Source organism: Peromyscus californicus, unplaced genomic scaffold (assembly GCF_007827085.1).
Source record: "Peromyscus californicus insignis strain IS unplaced genomic scaffold, ASM782708v3 Scaffold_1__1_contigs__length_55948999, whole genome shotgun sequence".
Taxonomy (NCBI): Eukaryota; Metazoa; Chordata; class Mammalia; order Rodentia; family Cricetidae; genus Peromyscus; species Peromyscus californicus.
Genome location: NW_026294492.1, coordinates 19,608,533 through 19,632,752, shown reverse-complemented (window position 1 = coordinate 19,632,752; position 24,220 = coordinate 19,608,533). Strand labels below are relative to the sequence as shown.

Below are 24,220 nucleotides of genomic sequence, written 5' to 3'. Positions count from 1 at the left end.
TGGCTCTGCCTCCCGAGTGCTGGGATTAAAGGCGTGCGCCACCACCGCCCGGCCGGAAAGTGAGCCTTTAATCCCAGGGAGTGATGGCAGAAAGCAGAAAGGTATATAAGGCGTGAAGACCAGAAACTAGAAGCATTTGGCTGGTTAAGCTTTTAGGCTTTGGAGCAGCACAGTTCAGCTGAGAGGCATCCAGTCTGAGGAAACAGGATCAGCTAAGGAATTGGCAAGGTGAGGAAGCTGTGGCTTGTTCTGCTTCTCTGATCTTCCAGCATTCACCCCAATAACTGGCCTGAGGTTTGATTTTATTAATAAAGACTTTTAAGATTCATGCTACAGTAATTAATGACCTACTCATACTGAGCTGAAAGGAAGAAAACAGTAGCAAGTGACAAAAAAAAAATGTTTTGAACTTATTTAAATACCCACAAGCCATATAAAAACTTCTGGATCCATTTTACTCAGTATCTTACTCCCATAATAAACACGAAAGCATGTGGAATTCTTCGATCATTAAAGACTACTGTTTGTTAGTTTACTCACTCACTCACTCACTGCAGCCTGGCCAGGGTCTTGCACATGCTAGTCAGGTAGTCCACCACTGTACTACATCCCCACCTCCACGCTTTTCCACCTCATTGTATTGAATTTTTTTAATTTTTTTTTTTTTTTTTTTTTGGTTTTTCGAGACAGGGTTTCTCTGTGTAGCTTTGCGCCTTTCCTGGAAATCACTTGGTAGCCCAGGCTGGCCTCGAACTCACAGAGATCCGCCTGCCTCTGCCTCCCAAGTGCTGGGATTAAAGGCGTGCGCCACCACCGCCCGGCTTTAAATTATTTTTATTTCTGTGTGTGAGTGTTTTGTCTGCATGTATGTCTGTGTACCACATATGTGCCTTGTGCCCATAGAAGCCAGAATCTCCTTGGCCTTGAGTTACAGTTAGTTATGAGCTGCCATGAGGATTGCTGGGACTTGACCCTGGGTCCTCCATAGAGCAGCCAGTGTTCTCCATCACTGAGCCATCTCTCCAGCTCCCTCTCTTTAACTGTGCATCTTTATTTTATCTTATGTAAATGTGTAAGGGTTTTGCTTGCATAAGTGCATACGCATTACATGCTTGCCTGGTGCCTTTCAGAGACCAGAAGAGAGCATCAGATCCAAAGACTACCTTTTTTTTTTTTTTTTTTTTTTGTTTTTTGAGACAGGGTTTCTCTGTGTAGCTCTGCGCCTTTCCTGGATCTCGCTCTGTAGCCCAGGTTGGCCTCAAACTCACAGAGATCCGCCTGCCTCTGCCTCCTACGTGCTGAGATTAAAGGTGTGCACTACTACCACCCGGCAAGTTTTTTTGTAAAAGTACTTTTAAAAATTATTTTTGTCTTGTGTGTTTGAGTGTTTTGTTGGCCTGCATGTACATGCAGCATGTGCATGCCTGGCGCCTGTAGAAGAAGCCAGAAGAGGGCAGCAGATCCCCTGCACTGGAATTGAGGACAGTTGTGAGCCGCCATGTGGGTGCTAAGAACTGAACCTGGGTCGTCCTCTGGAAGAGCAGCCAGTGCTCTTAAACAGCAGAGCTGTCTGCCTGCTCTTACCTTATCCCTCTCTAAAACAAGGCTTCACTACTTAGCCCTGGCTGGCCTCAACCTTGCTACATAGACTAGGTTGGCCTCAAACTCAAGAGAGTCTCCTGCCTCTGCCTTCCAATTACTGGGATTAAAGGTGTGCACCACCATGCCTTGCCCATAAAGTAACCCAAAGGTATCTGTAGTGTAGTGGCAAAACTATAATTTGACATCAGTATTATCTAAGACAGAATTCAGATTTCCTTCTTGCCTTTCAATTACTTGTATATGTATAAATACTTCTCTGCACACTTACTACATGTCGGGACTGGCGATTTGGGTCAGCAGTTAAGAGGACTTGTTCCTCTTGCAGAGGACCCAGGTTCTGTTCCCAGCCCACATCAGATGGCTCACAACCACGTGTAACTCCAGTTCTAGAAGATCTGACACCTTCTTCTAACCTCTACAGGCACCAGGCATGCACATGGTATACATATACACATGAAGGCAAAAAAATATTATATTTACTTATTGGGTATATATATGGGCATGTGTACACCATGGTATGTGTGGAGGTCACAGGACAACTTTCAGGGCAGGATACTCTCTTTCCACCTTGTGGGTCATGGGATCAAACTCAGTTGTAATTGATGGCAAGTACCTTTATTCACTGAACCAGCTTCCTGGCTCCCTTTATTCTGTTTTAATATTCTATGTGTCTATGTCTTCCTCTTTACCACACTGTCCTGCTCTACTGTTGCTAAATAAAATACTTTAAAATCATTGGGCAAGCCAGGTGTGGTGGCCCATGCTTTTAATCCTAGCACTCGGGAGGCAGAGGAAGCCTAGCCTGGTCTACAGAGTGAGTTCCAGGACAGCCAGAGCTGCTACACAGAGAAACCCTGTGTGTGTGAGGGTGTGTGTGTTGGGGGTGGGGGGCTTTAAAAATCATATGACTGATTCTTCTTAGTGCACTTTGTTAAAACTGTTTAGCTATACTAGTCTACATAATTTTAGAAGATGCCTGTCTATGTTTAAAACAAAACAAAACCTCCTGGAAAAAAAAATTTTTTTTTGCAATGTTAAAAACTGAACTCATGGCTTAAGTATGTCTAACAAGAGATCTACCATTGAGATACATCCCACCCACTCCTCTCCTCAGCAAACATCTATAAAGACTATCTGTAGTTGCTGTTTTTCCATATACCTTTGTCAGTTACTTCATGGGAGGGGCAGGGGTATGTTTGCTGGTGTGACATGCATGCAGACAAAGCACCATATACATAAAATACATAAATAAATGTAAAAAATAAGCAAAATATATAAATGCATTTTTACACAAATATATGCTTACATGGTCAATAAATACTTAAGAGGTCCAACATCATCATTAAGCAGAAATGAAAAGTAAAACAAAACCACAATGATACCACTTCAACTTCTCTAGGATGATTATAATAAAAAAGGCATGCTGGCAAGGACCTACAGAAATTGGAACCCTCACCTGTTACTGGTAGCAACATAGAATTATTCAGATATTTTAGCTAAGTCTGGCCTTTGCTAAAAACATTAAACACGGGACTGGAGAACTGCTTCAGCAGTTAAGAGTTTTTGCTGCTCTTTCAAAGGACTCAAGTTCAGTTCCCAGCACCTACATCAGGTGACTCACTCACAAGTGGTTGTCTATAACTTCACCTCCAGAGGATCTGATGCCTTCTTCTCCCTCCTTGGGCAACACAGACACACACAGACAGATAGACACACACACACATACCCTCACACACTTCATACTAGCCCAGACATGGAAAGGCAGTGGTGCCTGTACACATGTATAAACCAGATGAATCTTGATTAACGTGCTAAGAGAAACAGCAGCTAGTCAAACTATCAGATATTATATAATACTGTATATAAGGAATGTCTAGACAGGAAAAGCTAAGAGACAGACTGCAAACTAATAAGGTTTGGGAGAACAGGGTGTGAAAGTGCGGAGTTTCTTTTGAGAGTAAGTATTCTAAATTTATAATGATGACTATACAATCTTTCGACTAAACTAAAAACCACTGAATTGGACACTTTAACTGGTAAAATGGCATGTGAATTATGTCTTAATAAACCTACTACGAAACAAACCAAAAGCGCCAAAACAAACCAAAAGTTTAAAAAAACCGATATTGAAAACCTTTGAAACAGGGCACTGTGGGAGCTACAGAAACGGCTCAGCGTTAAGAGCGTGCACACACAGTCACAAACCTAAGGTCAGTTCCTGTTGTGTGGCTTGAAACTACCTGTAACTCCAGGTCCAGGAGACTGATGCCTCTTACCTCTGCCAGCACAGCACATACCCACACACAGACACACTTACACATAATTTAAAATTTAAACCATAAGGAATGCCAGAGAATGACTGGAGAAAAAAAAAAAAAAGAAGGGCCAGGGAGACTGGGGCTCTTCCAAGGGAGGAGTCAGCAGCAGTGACTGGCTACAGAACTTACAGAGATAAGACCAAGACCAAGGCTATCAAAGTCCTGGAGGAGGTGGATCCCTTCTCTTTATCCCTCAAGAAGCCCCTTCAGATTTTCCTGAGGAAATGGGGATGTCTTCAAGAGTGAGGGGTTCTTGGTTGTTTTTTTTTTCTTTTCCCATTTCCATGTGTCTGTGGTGTGCACGCATGTGTGTGGAGACCCAGGGTTGATATCAGGTATCAGCCTTGATTGTTCTTCCATATGATTCATCAAGACAGGGTCACTCAAGCAAACCCAGAGCTTGCCAACATGGCTAGTCTCCAGAGCCAGCTTGCTGAAGACCTCTTCTCTACCTTTCCAGACTGGAATGGCAGGCCAATGCTGCCAACCCACTCAGTAGCTAAGTGGGTTCTGGGGATCTGAACCCTGGTCCTCCTATTTGTACAGTAAAGTCTTAACCATTGAGCCAGCTCCTCAGCGCCTAGGTTTGCCAGTGCAGGAACAGACTCATGATGGCAAGCAGACCAGGTTCAAGGCTTTTTTCCACGAGGGACTGCACCAATTATGTTGTTCAGGGTGTTGAATGCTCCATCAGCCACTGTCAACCATACAAACATTGTCCTGATCAACATTTCCATCATCCTGAGGACTCTAGAGTCCTTTGCAAGGTATTTGGTCACTGCAACTCTGCTCTGGCACGGCCTCATCCCAGCCTGTTAATTTCCTGTATTTAGTTATAAAGTCCTCCTAGTCACGTCTAACTAACACAGTAGGAAAAAAGAAGCGGTGCTGAAATGAGGCCACTGTCTCTGGGTAAAGGATAAAGTCACCAGTACAGACTATACAGAAGACTTTAGGATCCTGAGGATGATGGAGTTGTTGGCCAGGAAAAGGACTCTGTGGCTAACAGTTGTCTGTCTGTCTTTGTTTGTTTGCTTTTTGAGACAGGGTTTCTCTGTGCAGCCCTGGCTGTCCTGGAGCTTGATCTGTAGACCAGACTGGCCTCGAACTTACAGAGATCTGCCTGCTTCTGCCTCCCGAGAGAGTGCTGGGATTAAGGGCATATGCCACCATGCCTGGCTGATTTATTTAACATTTATTTTCCTATCTTTTGAGGAGAGGCAAATCTATGCCAAGACATACATGTGGAGATGAGAGGACAATTTGGGGGGGGGGGGCAGGTATTGCCTTCCACCATGTGGGTTCTGAGGGTCAAATGCGGGTTTTAGGTTTGGTGGCGCCACCTTTCCCGATTGAGCCATCTCACTGAGCCTGTTTGATTTTTTTTTAATTTATTTTATTTTTATTTTATGTACACTGGTGTTTCATCTGCATGTATATCTGGGTGAGGGTGTCGGGTCCTCTGGAACTGGAGTTAGAGACAGCTGTGAGCTGTCATATGGGTGCTGGGAATTGAACCTGGGTCCTCTGGAAGGGTAGTCAATGCTCTTTTTTTTTTTTTTTTTTTTTTTAGTCAATGCTCTTAAGCACTGAGCCATCTCTCCAGGCCCCACTGTGCCTGTTTTTAAAAATTTGTCTTCATTTTTCAGAAACACAACAATTACTGCCTCCCATTTCTGTTAGAATAACCCAAGTTATTAATCTTTTAAAGTTTTCTGTGTCCCATTAATTTGCATACTTCATACAGTTACACTTTTCAACGACTGTACCTTAGCCAAATGACCTTGTTTGTTTTTTAAATATGGTAGCATGTAGCCAGGGCTCTCCTGGAACCTAGTATGTAGCCTTGAGTTCCTGATCATCCTCTCTCCACTTCTCCCAAACTGGGATCACAGACACAATGCTGGGCTCAATCTGGTTTCCTCCACCTCCTTTCCTGAGTTCCACATACGGATTCTCATCACAATACCCAGTCTCTGCAGACTGGCAACGAGCGGTGTATTTTTTTATTTTATTTTATTTTCATTTGTGTGTGTGTGTGTGTGTGTGTGTGTGTGTGTGTGTGTGTATACGTGTACGCGCACGCAGGTACCTGCAGAGGCCAAAGGGATCAAAATTCCCCAGAGCTGGAGTTACAGGTAGCTGTGAGCTGCCTGATGTAGTAGGTGCTGGGAATTGAACTTGGGTCCTCTGCAGAAGTTCCTGTTTTAACCACTGAGCCATCTCTCAAACAACTCACTTCAAACCAAAAGAAAAGGCTTCTTGCCTCACTACCTCTGGACTAACTGGCAACTAACAACCCCTTTGCTCAGGGCTAGAGCTGCTTATTTGCTGGTGAAGTTATTTTTAGAACTTCTCACACAAGTCCAAGTCTAATCCAGTGCTCTAGGATAATAAACATATCTTTGTTCCTAAAATGTTGTAAGACAGCACTTCCCAAAGATCCTGTGTACAGAGTGGCAGTTGTCAGCAGAACCACGGCTCCATCCAACACACTTAAACCCAGTAAGCAAAACCGATGTTAAATATCTGAAATTGTTGTCTTTACCAGTCTAGTTAGTATGGTTGGGTTTCTAAAATTATGAGCCAGTAGCAGAACTTTCCCGCATAAAATAAAAGATGCACAGCAGAGAGAATGTTGTAAACACTATTATTCTGAGTGACACGCCGTAAAAGGAGCGCTACAGTCCTGAGAATCAAGGCAGCTCCTTCCCTCTCGGCCCCTCACGTGGGGTTGGCGGAGCTGTGTGCTTAGGGCACTATGGAGTTATACAGTCCAGGCACAGGGCACTATGGAGTTATACAGTCTAGATACAGGCACTATGGAGTTATACAGTCTAGACACGGGGCACTATGGAGTTATACAGTCCAGGCACAGGGCACTATGGAGTTATACAGTCTAGACACGGGGCACTATGGAGTTATACAGTCTAGACACGGGGCACTATGGAGTTATACAGTCTAGACACAGGGCACTATGGAGTTATACAGTCTAGACACGGGGCACTATGGAGTTATACAGTCTAGACACAGGGCACTATGGAGTTATACAGTCCAGATACAGGGCAGTATGGAGTTATACAGTCTAGATACAGGGCACTATGGAGTTATACAGTCTAGACACAGACAGTGCATGGGCTCTCAAGTCAACGGCAGTGTTTTCCTTCCTGGAAGCCGCTGGATGCTTGCTTCAGGAGGGCAGTCTAGAAGACGCTAGACAAATGGCAAAGGGGAGTCTCACCACAAACCTGAAGCAGCGGGCACCAACACATGAAGTAAGTACACCTGTCACTTACCATATCTGTAGCTTGATCTTCTTTCCTTGTAGTTCAACTGTTTTGATCTTAAAGTCTATTCCTGTAACACAGAGAAGGTAAATTACAATTGTTGCTTTATTCTTGGCAATAATAAAATTTTCTGAAGTCAAATGCTTATACCATTGAAACCTGCTTGCTTATGCATATACACTAACAGTAAATGCCACACATGAATATATGTGTCCACAACCTGAATTGAGTAATACAAGACCAAGCCTGATAGGAACAGTAACTACATAGAAAGAGCTTCTGCACGTGAGGAAATAGAAAAACTTTAAATACTTAATATTTTAGTTGGAAAATTTAATGCCTATTTATTTAAAATTATTTTTAATATATAGACAGAAAAATCCCTACTCACCCGCACCCCCACACTTTTTTTTGAGACAGAGACTGACTATGTAGCCTTCACTGGCCTGGAACTCACTATCAGGCTAGCCTCCAACTCATAGAGCTCTGTCTGCCTTTGCCTTCCAAGTGCTGGGATTCCACACTCTTACTTACAGCACACAATGAACATCTATCACAATAAAATATGTTTACATGTATTGAAATCATACAATGTATGCATTCTGATCCCAAAAATTAAACTGGAAATCACTAACAAAAAGGCATCTGGGAAATTTATAAAACATTCAGAAATTCATGAGTCAAATTGGTCAAGATAAAAACATCACCCTAGGGGCTGAAGAGAAGGCACAGTAGTTAAGAGTATGGCTGTTACTTCAGAAGACCCAGTTCAATTCCGAGCACCCATATGGCTGCTCACAACTGCATCTAACTCCAGTTACAGGGGATCTGGTGCCCTCTTCTGGCCCCCGCAGGTATTGCACATATATGGTGTGTGGGGGGGTACAAAAGGTAGGCAAAAAACCCATACACACAAAATAAATTTTAAAAAAATTAAAAAGAAACATCATCCTAAACACCTTGAATTTCTTTCAGGACCACATTCAGTCAACGTCCACCACTAGCTCTCTAAAACTTAAAACCAAAGAGATTTACTTTTTTTTAAATTGAAAGACTCATCAAGCACTGCATGAATAAAGGATGACTTACACCAAGACACATCACAGAAAACACCGGGGGAAAGCTTACAAGGGCTTGCAGAGAAACAGAACACGTCCCATGTTCCCACACATTGTGTGACTCTGTGTGTGCATGCTTGTCTGTGTGTCTGTCTGCCTGTCTGCACACACGGCTTGCTGTGCTACTCTTCCCTCCTGCCGTGGTGACAAATAGCTGCCCACCAACAGAGAAAGGCTTCCTTTTCTTTTGGGGGGGGTGAGGAAAGGGTTTATTTGGCATACACTTCCACATCACAGCTCATCATCAAAGAAGTCAGGACAGGAGCGCCAACAGGGGAGAAACCTGATGCAGAGGCTGTGGAGGGGTGCTGCTTACTGGCTTGCTCCACATGGCTTGCTCAGGAGAAAGGCTTCCTTTAGCCACAGTTCTGGGCTAAGTCACCAGAAGAGCAGTCCCAGTGGTAGGAGCTTAAAGCAGCTGTCACATCACATCACATCCCAAGCAGAGAGACAAGGATGGACACACACCACTTGCTCGCTTGTGCTCAGCTCCACTGCTCCAGTTTGACACAGTCCAGAATCCTCTGCCTAGAGAATGGTGCTTCCCACGGGGTGGTCTGCCCATGTCAATAAACTTAATGACATGCTAACAGGGCAGTCCAATGTGGACAATCCCTCATTAAAACTCTCTTCCCGCCGGGCGGTGGTGGCGCACGCCTTTAATCCCAGCACTCAGGAGGCAGAGCCAGGCGGATCTCTGTGAGTTCGAGGCCAGCCTGGGCTACCAAGTGAGTTCCAGGAAAAAGGCGCAAAGCTACACAGAGAAACCCTGTCTCGAAAAACCAAAAAAAAAAAAAAAAAACCTCTCTTCCCAGTTGATTCTAGGTTGTGTCAAGTTGACAATTAAAGCTAACCATCACATCAGCATGAGGTCCTGAGTTCAGATTCCAGTACTCAAAAAGCCAAGTGTGGCAGCACATGTTTGTAGCCCCAGCACTAGGGGGTTAGGGACCCAGGTGAAGATAGGAGGACCCCAAGGTTAGTAAAAGACGCTGTCTCAAAAAGTTAGACCTCTGGACACCACATACACACATACGAACACAGACACACCAAGGATTTTCAGTGTGTGTCTAGCCAATACTAAATGAAAGCTATTCTCAGACCTGAAAGATAACAAATAATTCAGCTCCCATGTGTTAGCACAGAGGTGCCTCAGAGAATGGCACCATAACAGGGTGAGCTGCACAAAGTCTGAGAATTGAGAGTTCCTAACCTTTTTCCACACCATGACAGCAAATAATCAGGAGAGCTGTTCAAGTGCAGATGGGGAGAAACATCGAGAAAATATCAAGCTCCACTCTCCTGGCACACGGCAGATGATTCACACCCAAGAGTTTACCTGCACAGAAGACAGCTGACTCTTCACTTTCCCTGACCCGTTGGCACCACAGGCAGGAACTTTCTGGAAACCGACTAAATCTACTCAAGAGCAGCCATTTATCCTAAAAGTCATTTTCTAACCCTAAATTCCCGATGCCTATCTTCCTCTCCCTTTCTCAAAAGGACAGTTAAGCTTCAACCACCTGACTCTTCTTTGAATTTCATGCTTTGTGTGGTTCTGGCATACATGTGCACATTAATCTTTACACCCTTTCTCCTATTTCTCTTTGGGTTTCCTTCTACCAAGTGAAACCATTCTGAGGCACAGTGTGAATTTCTCTACACATGCATCCTGTAGACAGCCACAAGGAGATAGTTTTACCAAACCAAGAGAGAGGGACATAGGAAATCACTGTCAGTGATGAAAAAGACAGGTCAAACTGGCCTGGAGAGCAACAGAAGTAAATTATTTTCAAGAGGGGCGCTTCCCACTATCAACCCTGCACTCCGGAGGCAGTTGAGCCTCAGCTACACAGCAAGTTCAAGTCCAGTCTGAGCTGCGTGAGACCTGGTCCTTAAAAAAAGAGAGAGAGAGAGAGAGAGAGAGAGAGAGAGGAGGAAAAGGAGGAGGAGGGGTGTCTACTGGGCCCAGGGGTAGATTATGAAAGAGGAAATAGCAATACAATTTACAAAAAAACAAGGTCTACTGATTCTGTTTGAGTTGAAGGAGAGTACCTGAAAACCTGGGTGACTGTGAAAAGAAGGGACTATAAACTAAAGAAGGAAAAGAAGGACAACGCAACTACAGTGCACCACTTGGTTAAGCAGTGACCAAACGTCTGTTATTATTTGAGAAGAGAACAATGGGGGTACCAGGAACGTCCTGTGGCACTGAATTCCTATGTTCCACAACAGTAAGAATGGGAACCTAAATTTTTTTTTTTTTTTCGGTTATAGAAATACAGTCTACTAACAGAAAGAGCCAAAACTGCCTGAGAAAGGCAAAACAAGGTGGGCCAGGGTAAGGATGTGTTGTACCTAATACATCAACAGAAATTAGGTCAACCAAGGAGCCATATTTGCAAGGACATCCTCTCCACCACATGGAAAATGTCGATTGGATCATCATTGTGTAAAAAGAAAGATACTCATGTTTCTTAGCATGGCCACTCCAATTTTCCTCCTGCAGTCACAATCTATTTGTTTTGAGATAGGGTCTGGCTATGTAAAGTTCACAATGGTCTCAAACTCTCTATCCTCTTGCAAGTGGCTAGGATTATGGGCGTGTACCACCATGCACAGCTTACAAACACAACTTTACAGCTCTTAACTTTTTCCTAAGTAAATACTTTTGCTATACCAGCATGTAGTTTTTATACTCCCACATGTGCCCAGTATATAGCTAAATGTGGAAAATTAACCAGAAAGGCTTAGGATAAAAGTTAGGGATCAAGACTACAGAATTGGCTCAGCAGTTAAGAGCACTTGCTCTTGTAGAAGACGAGTTCAGTTCCCAGCAACTCACATGGCAGCTCATGACAGTCTGTAACTCCAGTTCCAGAGGACCCAATGCCCTCTTCTGACCTCTGTGGACACTAGGCACACATGTGATGACATACAAGCATTCAGGAAAACACCCATGCACATAAATTAATAAATCGTCTTTTTTAAATTTAGGAACCAGAGCAAAAATAACTAACTAGCTCAGCTGCCTGAGGGGACAGGAGAGCATAACAATAACCCTCTAAGATGCTGCCAAGGGGAATAATCAGATTCTACTGCAATCCTGTCATCGGCTGAAACAGACAAATACAGGATTTGATCCAATGAGCAATGTCCCCAAACAGGTCATGCTTATGTAAAACACACTCACAGAATTTTTACTTTCTGTTGACTCCTGAGATTCAGCTTAAAAGAGTACTTCATTTACTACAGTAAACATGTGTATCAATATTCAGCTGCTCAAGAGAGAAACCACATCAGAAAACACACCTGAGCCACATATGGTGGCACATGCCCATGAGAGCATTGCTGGGGAGTCAGAGGCATGAGGAGCAGGGCACATTCAAGGCCAGCCAACCTATCGACTTCAGTGTTACACAAGCGCCATCCAGTGGCAAGAAGACAAAGTGCACCCTCCAGCCACTGCGCGTGCAATGATCAGCGTAGGCAGCCATGCAATAAGCTCCAGAGAGCTGAAGTTTATCAGTTTACAAACTAACTGTCAACACTTACGGTTTTTATCAAGTAAAACTAAGTGTCTCTGAGAGGGATTAAAAAATCAAATACAGTCACCTTTGAATGTCTCCTGGTCTAGAATTTAAGAAACCAGGTTCCAACCTCAGTTCTTTCACGAACAGCACACTAACAGTATGTCAAAACGGCCATTTTCTAATATGGACATTCTTTTTTTTACCCTGCATGTGCATGCAAACGAGTGTCTTGAGAGTATATCAAAGGATAAGGGTCCTTTCATACAGTAATAATAGCTTAATCAATATTGCACAGTGTGCTTAGCTTTGCTCCGAGATGCTCTTTGCCTGGATTACCACTAAATGCTCTCAACAACCCTACTCCACATTATTATTCCCACACAATAAATGAGGTCGGAGTTGGGGGGCATAATTCAGTTGTAGAGTACATGTGCAATGTACAACCCTTGTTTCAATTAAAGAGGGGGGGAATGTCAGGGAGCAGAGGCACATGCCTTTAATCCAGCACTTGGGAGACAGAGGCAGGTGGAGCTCTGTGAGTTCAAAGCCAGCCTGGTCTACAGAGCTAGTTTTAGGACAGCCAAGGATACACAAAGAAACCCTGTCTACAAACAAACAAACAAAAAGTGGAAGGGGGACGCTTATGCATGCTGCTCAAGCTTGATTCTTTTTACTGCTATCCTTGCCCAGACTCCCAGCTTCTTCTATCTTTATGGGTAATCACACCAGTGACTTGGAACTTACAAGTCTTCAAGCCTCAAACTAGGATGGCATGCATCATTGATCCTTTTGGCTTTGACATGCCCAGCTTTCTGAACCAAGTAGCTACTGGCTTCCCAAGATCTCCAGACAGCAACTATGATATTATGCAGCCTCTAATATAAACTAATCCAATAACCCATTTTATAATTACATACATATTCTATTGGTGCTGTTCTAAATCCTACAACTGTTTTGTTATTCATTTGTACTACAATTAGGATGATTTCCTGAGTTTATATTATTTTTGATTAAAAGAAATCAATAGATGTTCTTATCTTAATCCCTCAACACATCATTCTGACCCCACCCTACCTCACCCCACTCCATCCCACCCCACTCCAATAAGTTTTGTTTTTGAGGCTGGGTCTTGTTACCTAGCCCAGTCTGGTCTTGAACTTGAAATCTGCTACCTCAGCGTCCTGAATGCTGGGACTATAGGTATCTACCATCACATGTGACTTATATTATTCCTACTTATTTTTAAATGTATCAGTGTTTTGCCTGCAGGTAGGTATAAACACCATGTTCATGTCTGATACCCATCAAGGTTAGAAGAGAGTAATGGATCCCCTGGAACTGGGATTAAGATGGCTGTGGATGCTAGAAATAGAAGCAGGGTCCTCTGCAAGTCCAAGTGCTCTAAAACACAGAACAGTCTCTCTAGCTCTATACCGTTCCTTTTAACTCCAGTTTCAGTAACTTGAGTGGGATGGGTCTTGGTGCTGTTTTCTTTGTAGTCATCCTACCAAGGTTCATTAGAGCCTATAGGCTCATAGCTTTTACTGTATTTAAAAATTCTTCAGCCATTAGTTATCAAATACTTTTCCTGCAAACCACCTTTTCCCAGACTCCAATGACATGTGTGTGTTAGACCAGGTGACACTGTCCCAGGCATCACTGCCTGGTGTCTGTTTGCTGGCCTGTGCTTCAGTGTAAATAGTTTCTATTAACTTTTCTTTCTTTTTCTTCTAGAATGTGTAACTTGTAGAGATCCCTGACTGAACTTTTCATTTCAGATCCTGAATCCTTCAGTTCTAGAAGCTTCACTGGGTCTTTTTTTTCTTACCCCTTTCAACAATGTCCTGATCATGCCTTTCTTTAAGTGTTTCATGGCAACTGTATTCTAAACTTACCATCTTTTCATTTCTGGATCTACCAACTAACTCTTCTCTAGGTAAAGGTTATATTTTCCCATTTATTTATCTATCTATTAATATGGGATTGGAAACTTATTTTATATACTTGATGAATATGCAGTCCTTTAATTTTAGAAAGGACCTCACAGTGCAGGCTGGCCGTGAACTTACTATGTAGAGAAGCCCAGGTTAGTTTTAAGCCTCAAGATTCTTCTGTCTCAGTTTCTCATGCAGCCAAAGCTGACCTTGAACTCTCTAACAAAGTCACAGCTGGCTTTGAATTCTTGATCTTTCTGCACCTCCCAAATACTGGAGAGTGAATCACCACACCTGGTTATAATGGTATACAGACTGTTTTCAATGTTGGGTTTTTGCCCTTGTGGCAGATAATTGAGAACTGGCTTAATCTCTTCTTTTGCTCACTTTGTGGCACTGGGAACAGAAGCCAGTGCCTCCTGCATGGTATGCAAGCTCTTTACCAGTAAACTACACCTCAACCCTGGCTTACTCAGCTGAAGGCTTATCAGCCTCTTTTTTTTTCTCTACCCTTCCCACTTCCCACTTCCCCTTTAGGGAGGGGCTAAAACGTCTTTTCTCGGGTTACTTTATCCTTAATGATAAGGATCTGCTCCACACATTACAAACTAGACTGTCTCCCAACCTGTGAGTGCCAATAACATCTACCAAGTTCTTCAGAGTTGTTGCCTGCCCAGCCTGTGAGCCTCACCCCAAGTCAGCCAAAGACAAAAAGGGGCTCTCCTGAAGATTTCTGTATCTCACTCTTTAATCTACAAATTCCTGCCTTCCATCCAGCCTGTACTTTTTATTCCCTTGGCCTGAGAAGACTGCCTTTCTCTGCTTGAACTGTGCACTGGAATCCAGTTTCAGACAGAAACCTGAGCAGATTACAGGGCTCGATTTTTTCCTTTTCACAGGGAGCAGTTGTTTCATATGCTTTGTCCTGTTTCCTAGCTACTTAGGCTAGAACACTGGTTGTGTACCAGTTACTTTGTAGTGATCAGATCTGGAAGTGCTCAAACCTTTTTGCTTTTAAAAGTTAAGTGGTTGGGGGAGGGGGGTGAGACGGCTCAGTGATTAAGGAGGACCTGGGTTCGACTCCCTGCACCCACCTGGAAGCTCACAACTATCTATAACTCCAGTCCCAGGAGATTCAACACTCCCTCTTTTGGCCTTCCCAGGCAGTGCATGCACCTGGTGCACAGACATATACATGCAGGCAAAACACTCATGTACATAAAATAAATGGAAAAATAAATAAATAAAGCTAAGCAGTCCCGTTTTGGGGAACACTTTCTCATTGAAACCAATGAATGCCATGTATCCTTTGCCCACACCCTTTACCTAAAAATCTCCTAGATTCAGGATCTCCACTCCAGATCCCTTGCACCCTAATGCTCCAGCATCTATCATTCTTTCAAGGTTTTAGAGATAATTTTTATTTATTAAAACTTGTTCAGGCTGAGACAAAAGTACTTAAGCCAAGGAATATTTTCCTTTTGATGAAAGAAGACATCTTATCATTAAGAACTGACTACAGGCGCATCCGCTTTTAGTACCAGCACTTAGGAGGCAGGGGCAGGAGGATCTCTGAGTTCAAAGCCAGCCTGGTCTACAGAGTTAGTTCTAGAACAGCCAAGGCTACACAGTGCTGGGATTAAAGGCATGTACTACCACCGCCCGGCTCAACATTTTCATACTCTAACCAAAGAAATAACACTAGAGTAATCTGGATTTTATACCTGAAATTTTTTCCTATTTAGCTTTCTTTCTTCATATAATTTTTTATTTTGTTTTGTTGTTACTGTTTTTGAAACAAGGTCTCCCTATGTAGCCCTGGCTGTCCTGGAAGTTGCTATGTAGACCAGGCTGCCCTCAAATTAAAGGCCTGTGCCACCACACTCAGCCTTATTTGGGCTGGGGAGATGGCATGGTTGGTAAAGCCCTTGGCAGGCAAACATGAGGACCTGAGTTTGTTTCAGGTTTTGTTTGGTCTTTGAGACAGGGTCTCTACGGAGCCCTGGCCTCCCTGGTGGGACTAACGGTGTGTACCGACACGCTTGCTCGGACAGCTAACTGTCTTGACTAGATCCCTTTTGCTGCCTTTTCCGGCATCCTTACTTCTCACGGGACCTTCCCCTGTGTGTCAGTCACTCCTGCAGTGTGAACTGAGTTATGAATGAAGGGGCCATCTCGGCTGTCCACTTTCTCCTAAAAGCACATAGAATTCACCATGAATAAAACCACCCTAATCCTTGTCATTAATTCTCCGTCTCATCCAATCCTTCTGAAAGCACATTCCCATCTTTCCTAGACTCTGAAGTTTACAATCATGTTTCCAATCCCAACCACACAAGTTCACTAGAATGAGCAGTTTTAAATCTTCTGAGTCACCTCTGGTTTGCTTTCAGTCCACCACTCACAATCCAAAGTCTCAAAACTCTTTAGAACAGTCTTTTCTTTCCTGCCTTCCCATCATCCCATGCTCAGACCACCAGCCTCCAAGGCAGTCCTGATAGCCTCTTCTGTTTCATGCTCCTACCATTCTGTCTTCCAACGCTGTATACTGTTCCTTTCATTATGTCATTCTTGCTCTTAAACTTCTACCAGGTAAAGTCCAAATTCCACTGCCACTGTTTGTAGCTCTCTCTTAAAATTCAGTGTAATGATGCCAGTGAGATGGCTCACAGAAACTGGTGCTTGACACTCAGGCCTGGAAGCCTGGGTCTCATGATCCTTTGAACCCAGGCAACAATTGTCCTCTGCCTTACATATGCACGCTGTCATACAAGTGCCCCCACATACCATCTGCACATAGATAATAATAATAAACTGAATTTTTAAAGTGCAATATTAACTTCTCTTATAATCAATTCCTCTAATCTCATTTCATTCATATTGACCCACTGCTTGAAAAGCTCTCTCCAACTCTATTAAATCAAAACCTTGGGGTTCTGACCATAAGCTACTACCATTTTAGCTTCCTTCGTAAGACTCTAGAGCTCTAGTCTGTTCCTTCTGCCCTTTGCCTCAGTGAAATACAGCAACCAGGCTGCAATGGAGCTGTGTTTCATTGGCTCCAGCTCCTCACTCACCACTGTTTACTCGCAACAGGAAGTTTCTGCAGGTGTGTGCTCACTTGGTCAGAGGGGTGAAGGGAAAGACTAGAAAGTAAAAGGACCAGTTCCCATACCCTTTGAGAATCACTACAGCAAAAACACCCTGTGGTGAAGGTTCTAGACATGGATGAGATGAGCATCCTCAAGTGACTGGTTGACTTCAACAGTCTAAGACTGTTAAGATTACTTCCATCTGTACTGAGTCAGGAGAAGAGCTTGAAGCCATCACTGAAGAAGCCTAGACAGCTATTATACTAAACTGATTTCATTAGCTGGTTCTTGTAAAAACATTTCTTTGTGTTGTTTTTAAATTAGGTATAGGTATGTATATCTACATGTGGATATGTGCATGTGTGGGTACAGGCGCAGGAGGAAACTGGAGGCCTCAGACCCTCTGGGGTTAGAGTTACAGATAGTTGTGAACTGTCCCACATGGGTTCTGGGAACAGAACTCAGTCAGGTCCTCTGGAAGGGCAACAAGTGCTCTTAACCACTAACCCATCACTTCAGCCCCTTCATCAACTGCTTAAAAAACTGTAGAGCTGGGGAGATGGGGAAATGGATAAGAGCACTTGCTGTACAAGCATGGGGACCTGAGTCTGGATTCCTAACATCCACATAAAAGCCGGCTGTAGCTGCATGTACCTGTAAATGCCTCACTGAGGGCGGAGGGACAGGGGAAGCCCCAGAACTTACTGGACAGCCTGTTTAGTTGAAAAATGGCAAGCTCCAGGTGCAGTGAGAGACTCTGGCTCAAGGGAATAAAGGAGAGAGAGAGAGAGAGAGAGAGAGAGAGAGAGAGAGAGAGAGAGAGAGGAGACACAGAGACACACAGAGAGAGACACACACAGAGAGACACAGAGACACAGATCTGACCTCTTCCTCAGGCCTCCATGTGTATGCACATGGGCATGTGTGCCTGAATACACATGTGCCTGCATGCACATATACACATGTACATGCACACACAAATAAATTAAAACAAACAACCTGAAAACCCACTTTACCTGTTAACTATATGAAGCTTTTAGTATTCTGTTCTGATTCTCATCTATAGTACCAGCTCTGAAAGCCTGGCTCTGGATAGAATCTGCTAATTAAACACCCTAGCAGGAAATGAAATGAAAGAAGAAACAGCAAGCCATCTGATTCTGGTAGTAGCTCCAACAGACCCAGAGGCTCTGCCTCTACTCACAGGCAACAGTAGTGGGCAGGGGCAGTCCAGCACAGGGCATTAGTTCAACAGTACATCAGTCACAGCAATGAAAACAAAAATAATGTCCGTTTTAAGATGAGTCTTGTCCAGGTTGGTCTTGAACTCACAAGCTCAAGTGATCCTCCCACTTCAGTCTACAGGTATGGACCTCCACGCCTCACTGAGCAGAAAGGCTACCTCCAACACTCAACAGGAAGTTAAGTACATGCTTAAGAGCTGCAGGCCACAGAAGGCGGCAGCTCCTTCTCTGTATAAGAACCCTTCTCCCATTTGTTCTTCCACCCCTTTTGAAACAACTCCACTAGTAATTCCTCTTTCCTTTTAGTTTTTTGAGTCAGGGTCCCACTGCAGTCTGGCTAGTCTGGAACCTGCTGTATAGCAAACTCGCAGCCGTCACCCTACTTCTACCCCCAGAGTTCTGGGATAGCAGACCTGGGCTGCCACGCCCAACCTTCTTCTTTCCCTTTAAAACAAATAACTATACTCTAAATTCAACCCAGAGTGAGATCTGTTTTCTGATGGGACACACACAGCACAAACCTGTCTCTCAGGCACATTTTATGACCTCAACATGTACACAGAAGAAAAGAGACACATTAATTGTTTCTCATAATTTTTGTTCTGTCCTTTACGTCCCCAAATTACTGAGGACCCAATTAAGCTTTTGCCATATGGGTTATGCCAATTTGTATTTATCACACTGGAAACTAAAACTAAGAAAAATTTAAGCAGATGACTAGCATGTTTGAAAATAACATACTGCGTGTTAACATAAATAACATTTTTATTAAAAAATAACATTATCCAAAATAAAATAAACCTAGTGAGAAAAGTGGCATGATGTTAAGGTTTTGTAACTGGTGTTTACCCTGACAGACAGAAGTTAGTTTTAGGTGCTTCTGCATTCAGTTTGCTACAGTATGCTTGGCTGAAGCATGTAAAGAATATAAAGTCACAGAGAAAAATCTAGTTGCATACAGATATGTACCTGGAAAGGGGGGAGCTCTGCATTTAGATTTTCTTAGCACTACAAAACAGACCAGTTTGGCTTCCAAGCTTCTAATTCTTCTGAGTACTGCACCACCAAGCCCAGTGGTCATTTCTTTCTTTTCTTTATATTTTTGTTTGTTTCTTTTTCAAAACAGGGTTTCTCTGTATAATAACCCTGGCTGTCTGGGAACTCGCTTTGTAGACCTGGCTTAGAACTCACAGAGATCCACCTGCCTCTGCCTCCAAAGTGCTGGGATTAAAGGTGTATGCCACCACCACCTGGTTCAGAAGTCATTTCTTAAAGATAGTTGCAATCTGGAATCTGAAGCCCTATTGCTGAACTTTTCATATATTACTACAATAACACCCATTAGTCACTTCATACTTTCAATGGATCTTCTTCATGTATGATTTTTTTTTCCTTTTTTTTTTTTTTGGTTTTTCGAGACAGGGTTTCTCTGTGAAACAGTCCTGGCTGTCCTGGAACTCACTCTGTAGACCAGGCTGGCCTCGAACTCACAGAGATCCACCTGGCTCTGCCTCCCAAGTGCTGGGATTAAGGGTGTGCACCACCAACATCGGAGCCATGGATGATTTTTTTTTTTTTTTTTTTTTTTTTTTTTTTTTTTTTTTTTTTTTTGGTTTTTCGAGACAGGGTTTCTCTTGTAGCTTTGCGCCTTTCCTGGGACTCGCTTGGTAGCCCAGGCTGGCCTCGAACTCACAGAGATCCGCCTGGCTCTGCCTCCCGAGTGCTGGGATTAAAGGCGTGCGCCACCACCGCCCGGCATGGATGATTTTTTAACATCATGTTTTGGCCATTTGGAATTTCAAGTTTATTGACTTCAAGTTCCTTAAAATGCTGACACATTTCATTACAGTATGGGGGAAAGGCCATGTTTATTATCACTGTGGAACTTATCAGATTTTTAATTGTTGTTTTGTTTTGTGTTAGACAGTGTCTCACTCTGTAGTCTAAGCTGGCCTTTAACTTACAGAATTCCTCCTGCTCCCACTTCACCAAGTGCTAGATTACAGGCATGAGCCACCATGCATGGAAGGAGAAAATTCAATTATTGGGAAAATGTGCCACAGAGGATCACACGTTTCCAAAACTGTAAAGCATGCATTTTATCAGCAGCAGCAAATACTGTCACTTGGTTCATTAGAGAAAGTATTGGCCAAGTCCTCAAGTCTGAACAACCATTGTTATTACAAAAAAAAAAAAGGTTAATTCCAACTATCTCAAAGGTGCTTTTCCTTGGAAGAAGTTCTGTCTCACAGAAGGAGCTGTTTCACAGTGACTCCCCATGTATTCACACAAAAACAGGCACACAAAGGTCAGGGCTTACCACAAACTCATTGTTTCTGGGGTTTGTTTTGAGGGACAGCACATTTTGCTTCTTAGCAATGGCTGACCTAGTACTTGCTATGTAAGACAGGTTGGTTGGTGGTTGGCCTTGAACTCCCAGTGGTCTCCCTGCCTCAGACTCCAAAGTGCTGGAATTACAGGCATGTGCCACCAAGTCCATCATATGGACAGTATTTGGGGTGCAGAGCAGTACAGGGCCAAACTAAATCTGTATGTTTCTAGTCCCACATTCAAGGCCTGGCCATGATACACCTGTCACATTATCAGTGCCTGCCACCAAGCCGCCTCCTACACCTGTACAATGGCAATGGCTACCTCTTGCTCTCTTCACTACTATTCGAAAGGACTACAAGGGAAGAAAAAGCAATCCAGAAAGTTCTAAGTATTCCTAAACAAACAAAACCAAATTCAAGAAGAAATAATCCTCGAGGCTCAACATAATACAAACTTTATTACATGATTATAAAAGTTTACATGCCTGTTTAAGAGGAGGCTAAATTAAATGAAATGAAATTCTTCTTCATCTCGTACCTGATCCTTGCCCTACCACTCTCTACTGCATGGGAAAACCTAGCATCCTGCAGCAAGTTCTCATTGCAGGAAAGCAAAGGTGCATCTTCCATGCACTGTAAAAAACCCAGGAGACCATGAAGGCTGGATCCTATGATAAAGCCAAGGATGCATCATTTCAAGTCCAAAGAGTTCCAAAATAAAAATATATAACTGTCCAGTATAGCTCAATGTAATAGACAATGAAAAGATAAATCTAAGACTGACATACAGCTTTCCCAAACCAAGACTATTATCAAAAATATCTGACCATGCTAAGTGTTGTGGCTCATGCCTGTAATTTGTAATCCCAGCACTCACTCAGGAAGCTAAGACCTAAGCCACATAGGAGTTCCAGGCTAAAGAGATCTGAAAACCCCAAAATAAAGTCGGGCACGGTGGTACAAGCCTGTGATCCCAGCACTTGAGAGACCGAAGTAGAAGGATGAGCTAGCTACACAGCTTTATTTGAGGTCAGCCTGGGCTACATAAAACCGTCTCAAAAACTGAAAACAGAAATTACTGTTGTTGGCAGACTGGAAAGTGGCCCCAGAGCTGTACACAAGCTAGACTGGTGCTCTATCAGCCCTATCTCCAGCCTGTTTTATTACTTTCCTTTTGAGACAGATCTCCCTGAGTTGCTCAGACAGGCATTGAACTGACATATAGCCCAGACAGAACTTGGACTTGAGACCATCCAGTCTCAACTCTCCAAGTAGCTGGGATTAAAGGTATCTACAACCATGACTGGATAGTTAAGATTTTTTGAATGCCTTGCTATTAGTCTCTAGCTCTGCTCAAAAGTCTGAATTTTTACTTTTTAATTCTGTAGGGCTGGGGAGATGGCTCAGGGGTTAAAGTCCATGCATACTGTTCTTACACACAAGTGAACTTGAGTTCAGTTCCCAGCACCCACATCAGGCAGTTACACTGGGCAGTTTATAACCTTCTCCTCTAATTCTAGCCCCAAAGGAGCCAATGCCTCTGGCCTCCACATATTCATACCCGGGCACACATGCACCCCTGGCACACACACACATACAATTAAAAATACAATGAGGACTAGAGACATGGCTCAACCATTTGGCACATGTACTGTACTTTTTGTTGTTGTTTTGTTTTTTGAGACAGGGTTTCTCTGTGTAATTTTGGTGCCTGTCCTGGATCTCACTCTGTAGACCAGGCTGGCCTCGAACTCACAGAGATCCACCTGGCTCTGCCTCCCAAGTGCTGGGATTAAAGGCATGCACCACCACCGCCCAGCATACATGTACTGTTCCTGCAGAGAACTAACTGTTCAGTTCAGTTCCCTGGACTCAGGTTATCAGGTCAGGTGGTTTAGAACTGCTTGTAAATCCAGCTCCAGGGGCTCTCAGGCACACCTCCCCACATACACATAATTAAAACTAATAAATCTTGTATATTTTTTAAAAAGCTTGAATTAAAAAAAAAAAAATCAGCCTGGCATGGTGGTACATGCCTTTGATTCCAGCACTTGGAAGGCAGAGGCAGGTGGATTTCTCTTGCGTTTGAGGCCAATATGGTCTACTATAGGTCATCCAGGGCAATATATACACACACATACACACACACACACACACACACATATATATCTCCAGATCTATATATGCAGCTGACAACCATCTGCAACTCTAGTTCCAGAGATTCCAATACCCTCTTCCAGTCTCTGTGAGCATCAGGCATACACGTGGGACACAAACACACACACAAGCAAAAAATTCATACACAAAATAGTAATTAAAAAACAGTGGAAAAGAAAGACTTGAAAACAAATAACTACAAAGTCAAGGATGCAGTTTTATAAATGCAACTAGCTAGGGCCTGCTACTGTCGAAGAGACCACTACCCTCAGATGGTTCAACTGCAGAAATTTGTAACATTTGTAATCCTAGCACCCAGCAGGCTGAGGCACGTATACCTCATGTTCCAGGCTAGGCAGACTACATATCGAGATTCCTTCTTAAAAAACTGGAGGTGGGGGCAGAGACACAATAACTGAAACATACATGAAATAACACTTGTACAGAAGAGGTATGGGGTATCATTAAGTTTTCTTAGCTGGTTTTAATTAAGCCTCGCCCACACAGTCTGAGAAAATGACTCAGCAAGACTCAGCCCATATGGGAACTAGAGTTAAGCGATTAACACAATTAAGTTAAACACATGTTTCTTACATTTACAGATAAAGAAGCTCAGAACTTAAAAGACTTGATCAATTTTAAGAGCAAATTAACTACAAACAGAATCTGACCTCAGGTTCAATATTTTGCTAAATGTATTTAGCACTTAAAGGTCATTAAACACACACACACACACACACACACACACACACACACACACACACACACATACACTTGCCACAGTCACTGATATTACTGATAGTCATTTTCACATACATAGTAATCTGTGTACCTGAAAGGTTAAGCTATTCAGTGTATCTCTAGAAGTTTAAAGACATCTTTGGCTAAGTCTAACCAGGAAATTCCAATGCTAACCTATTCTGCACCTGATCTCACAGTCATTCCTTCTGTAAATGAACCTAACCATTTCACATCCCTGTTCAAATCCTTGACAGAATTAGCAGGCTCTACAAGAGCTAGCCCACACCAGCTTCCTCAACATCTACTGACTCCCCTTACTCTATCCCAGTCAGGCCTGCAGCGGACAAGGAAGGGTCTTCCCTCGGACCTTCACATAATTATTTCACTATTTCCTCTGTCTAGAATGTCCCCTCTCCTCTGTTTTCTCTCTTAATTGCTTAAAAAAGAAAGACTGAAGATATCATTTGTTAGCCGGGCAGCGGTGGTTCACACCTTTAATCCCAGCACTTGGAAGACAGAGTTCGAGGCCAGCCTTGTCTATAGAGCAAGTTCCAGGACAGGCTCCAAAGCTACACAGAGAAACCCTGCCTCGAAAAACCAAAACCAAACAAACAAAAAGATTACTTAGACTAAGTTATAAAAACAAAACAAACTTATGAGGAAATGAGGAAAATCAAGATGGCTCAGCAGGCAGACACCTGTCAACAAGGCTGACAACTGAGTGAAGAGAACTAACTCCAGAGAGCTGTCCCCTTAACCACCCCCCCACACACACACACATTAAGTAACTAAAAAGTTTAACTAGGCCAGGAAGATGACTGAGGGTAAAGGTGCTTGTCATCCAAGTGTGGCAGATTCGCT

The 24,220-nt window shown here is 43.2% G+C and overlaps 1 protein-coding gene across 1 annotated transcript in view; it reads right to left on the bottom strand.

Moving 5' to 3' along the window:
* Rab10 (RAB10, member RAS oncogene family) overlaps window positions 1-24,220 on the bottom strand; it is a 54,980-nt gene that overhangs the window by 10,814 nt on the left and 19,946 nt on the right. Inside the window, exon 2 of the mRNA XM_052746050.1 lies at window positions 7,217-7,277. Within this exon, the coding sequence (XP_052602010.1) occupies window positions 7,217-7,277 (61 nt within the window). The remainder of the gene's footprint in view (window positions 1-7,216; window positions 7,278-24,220) is intronic.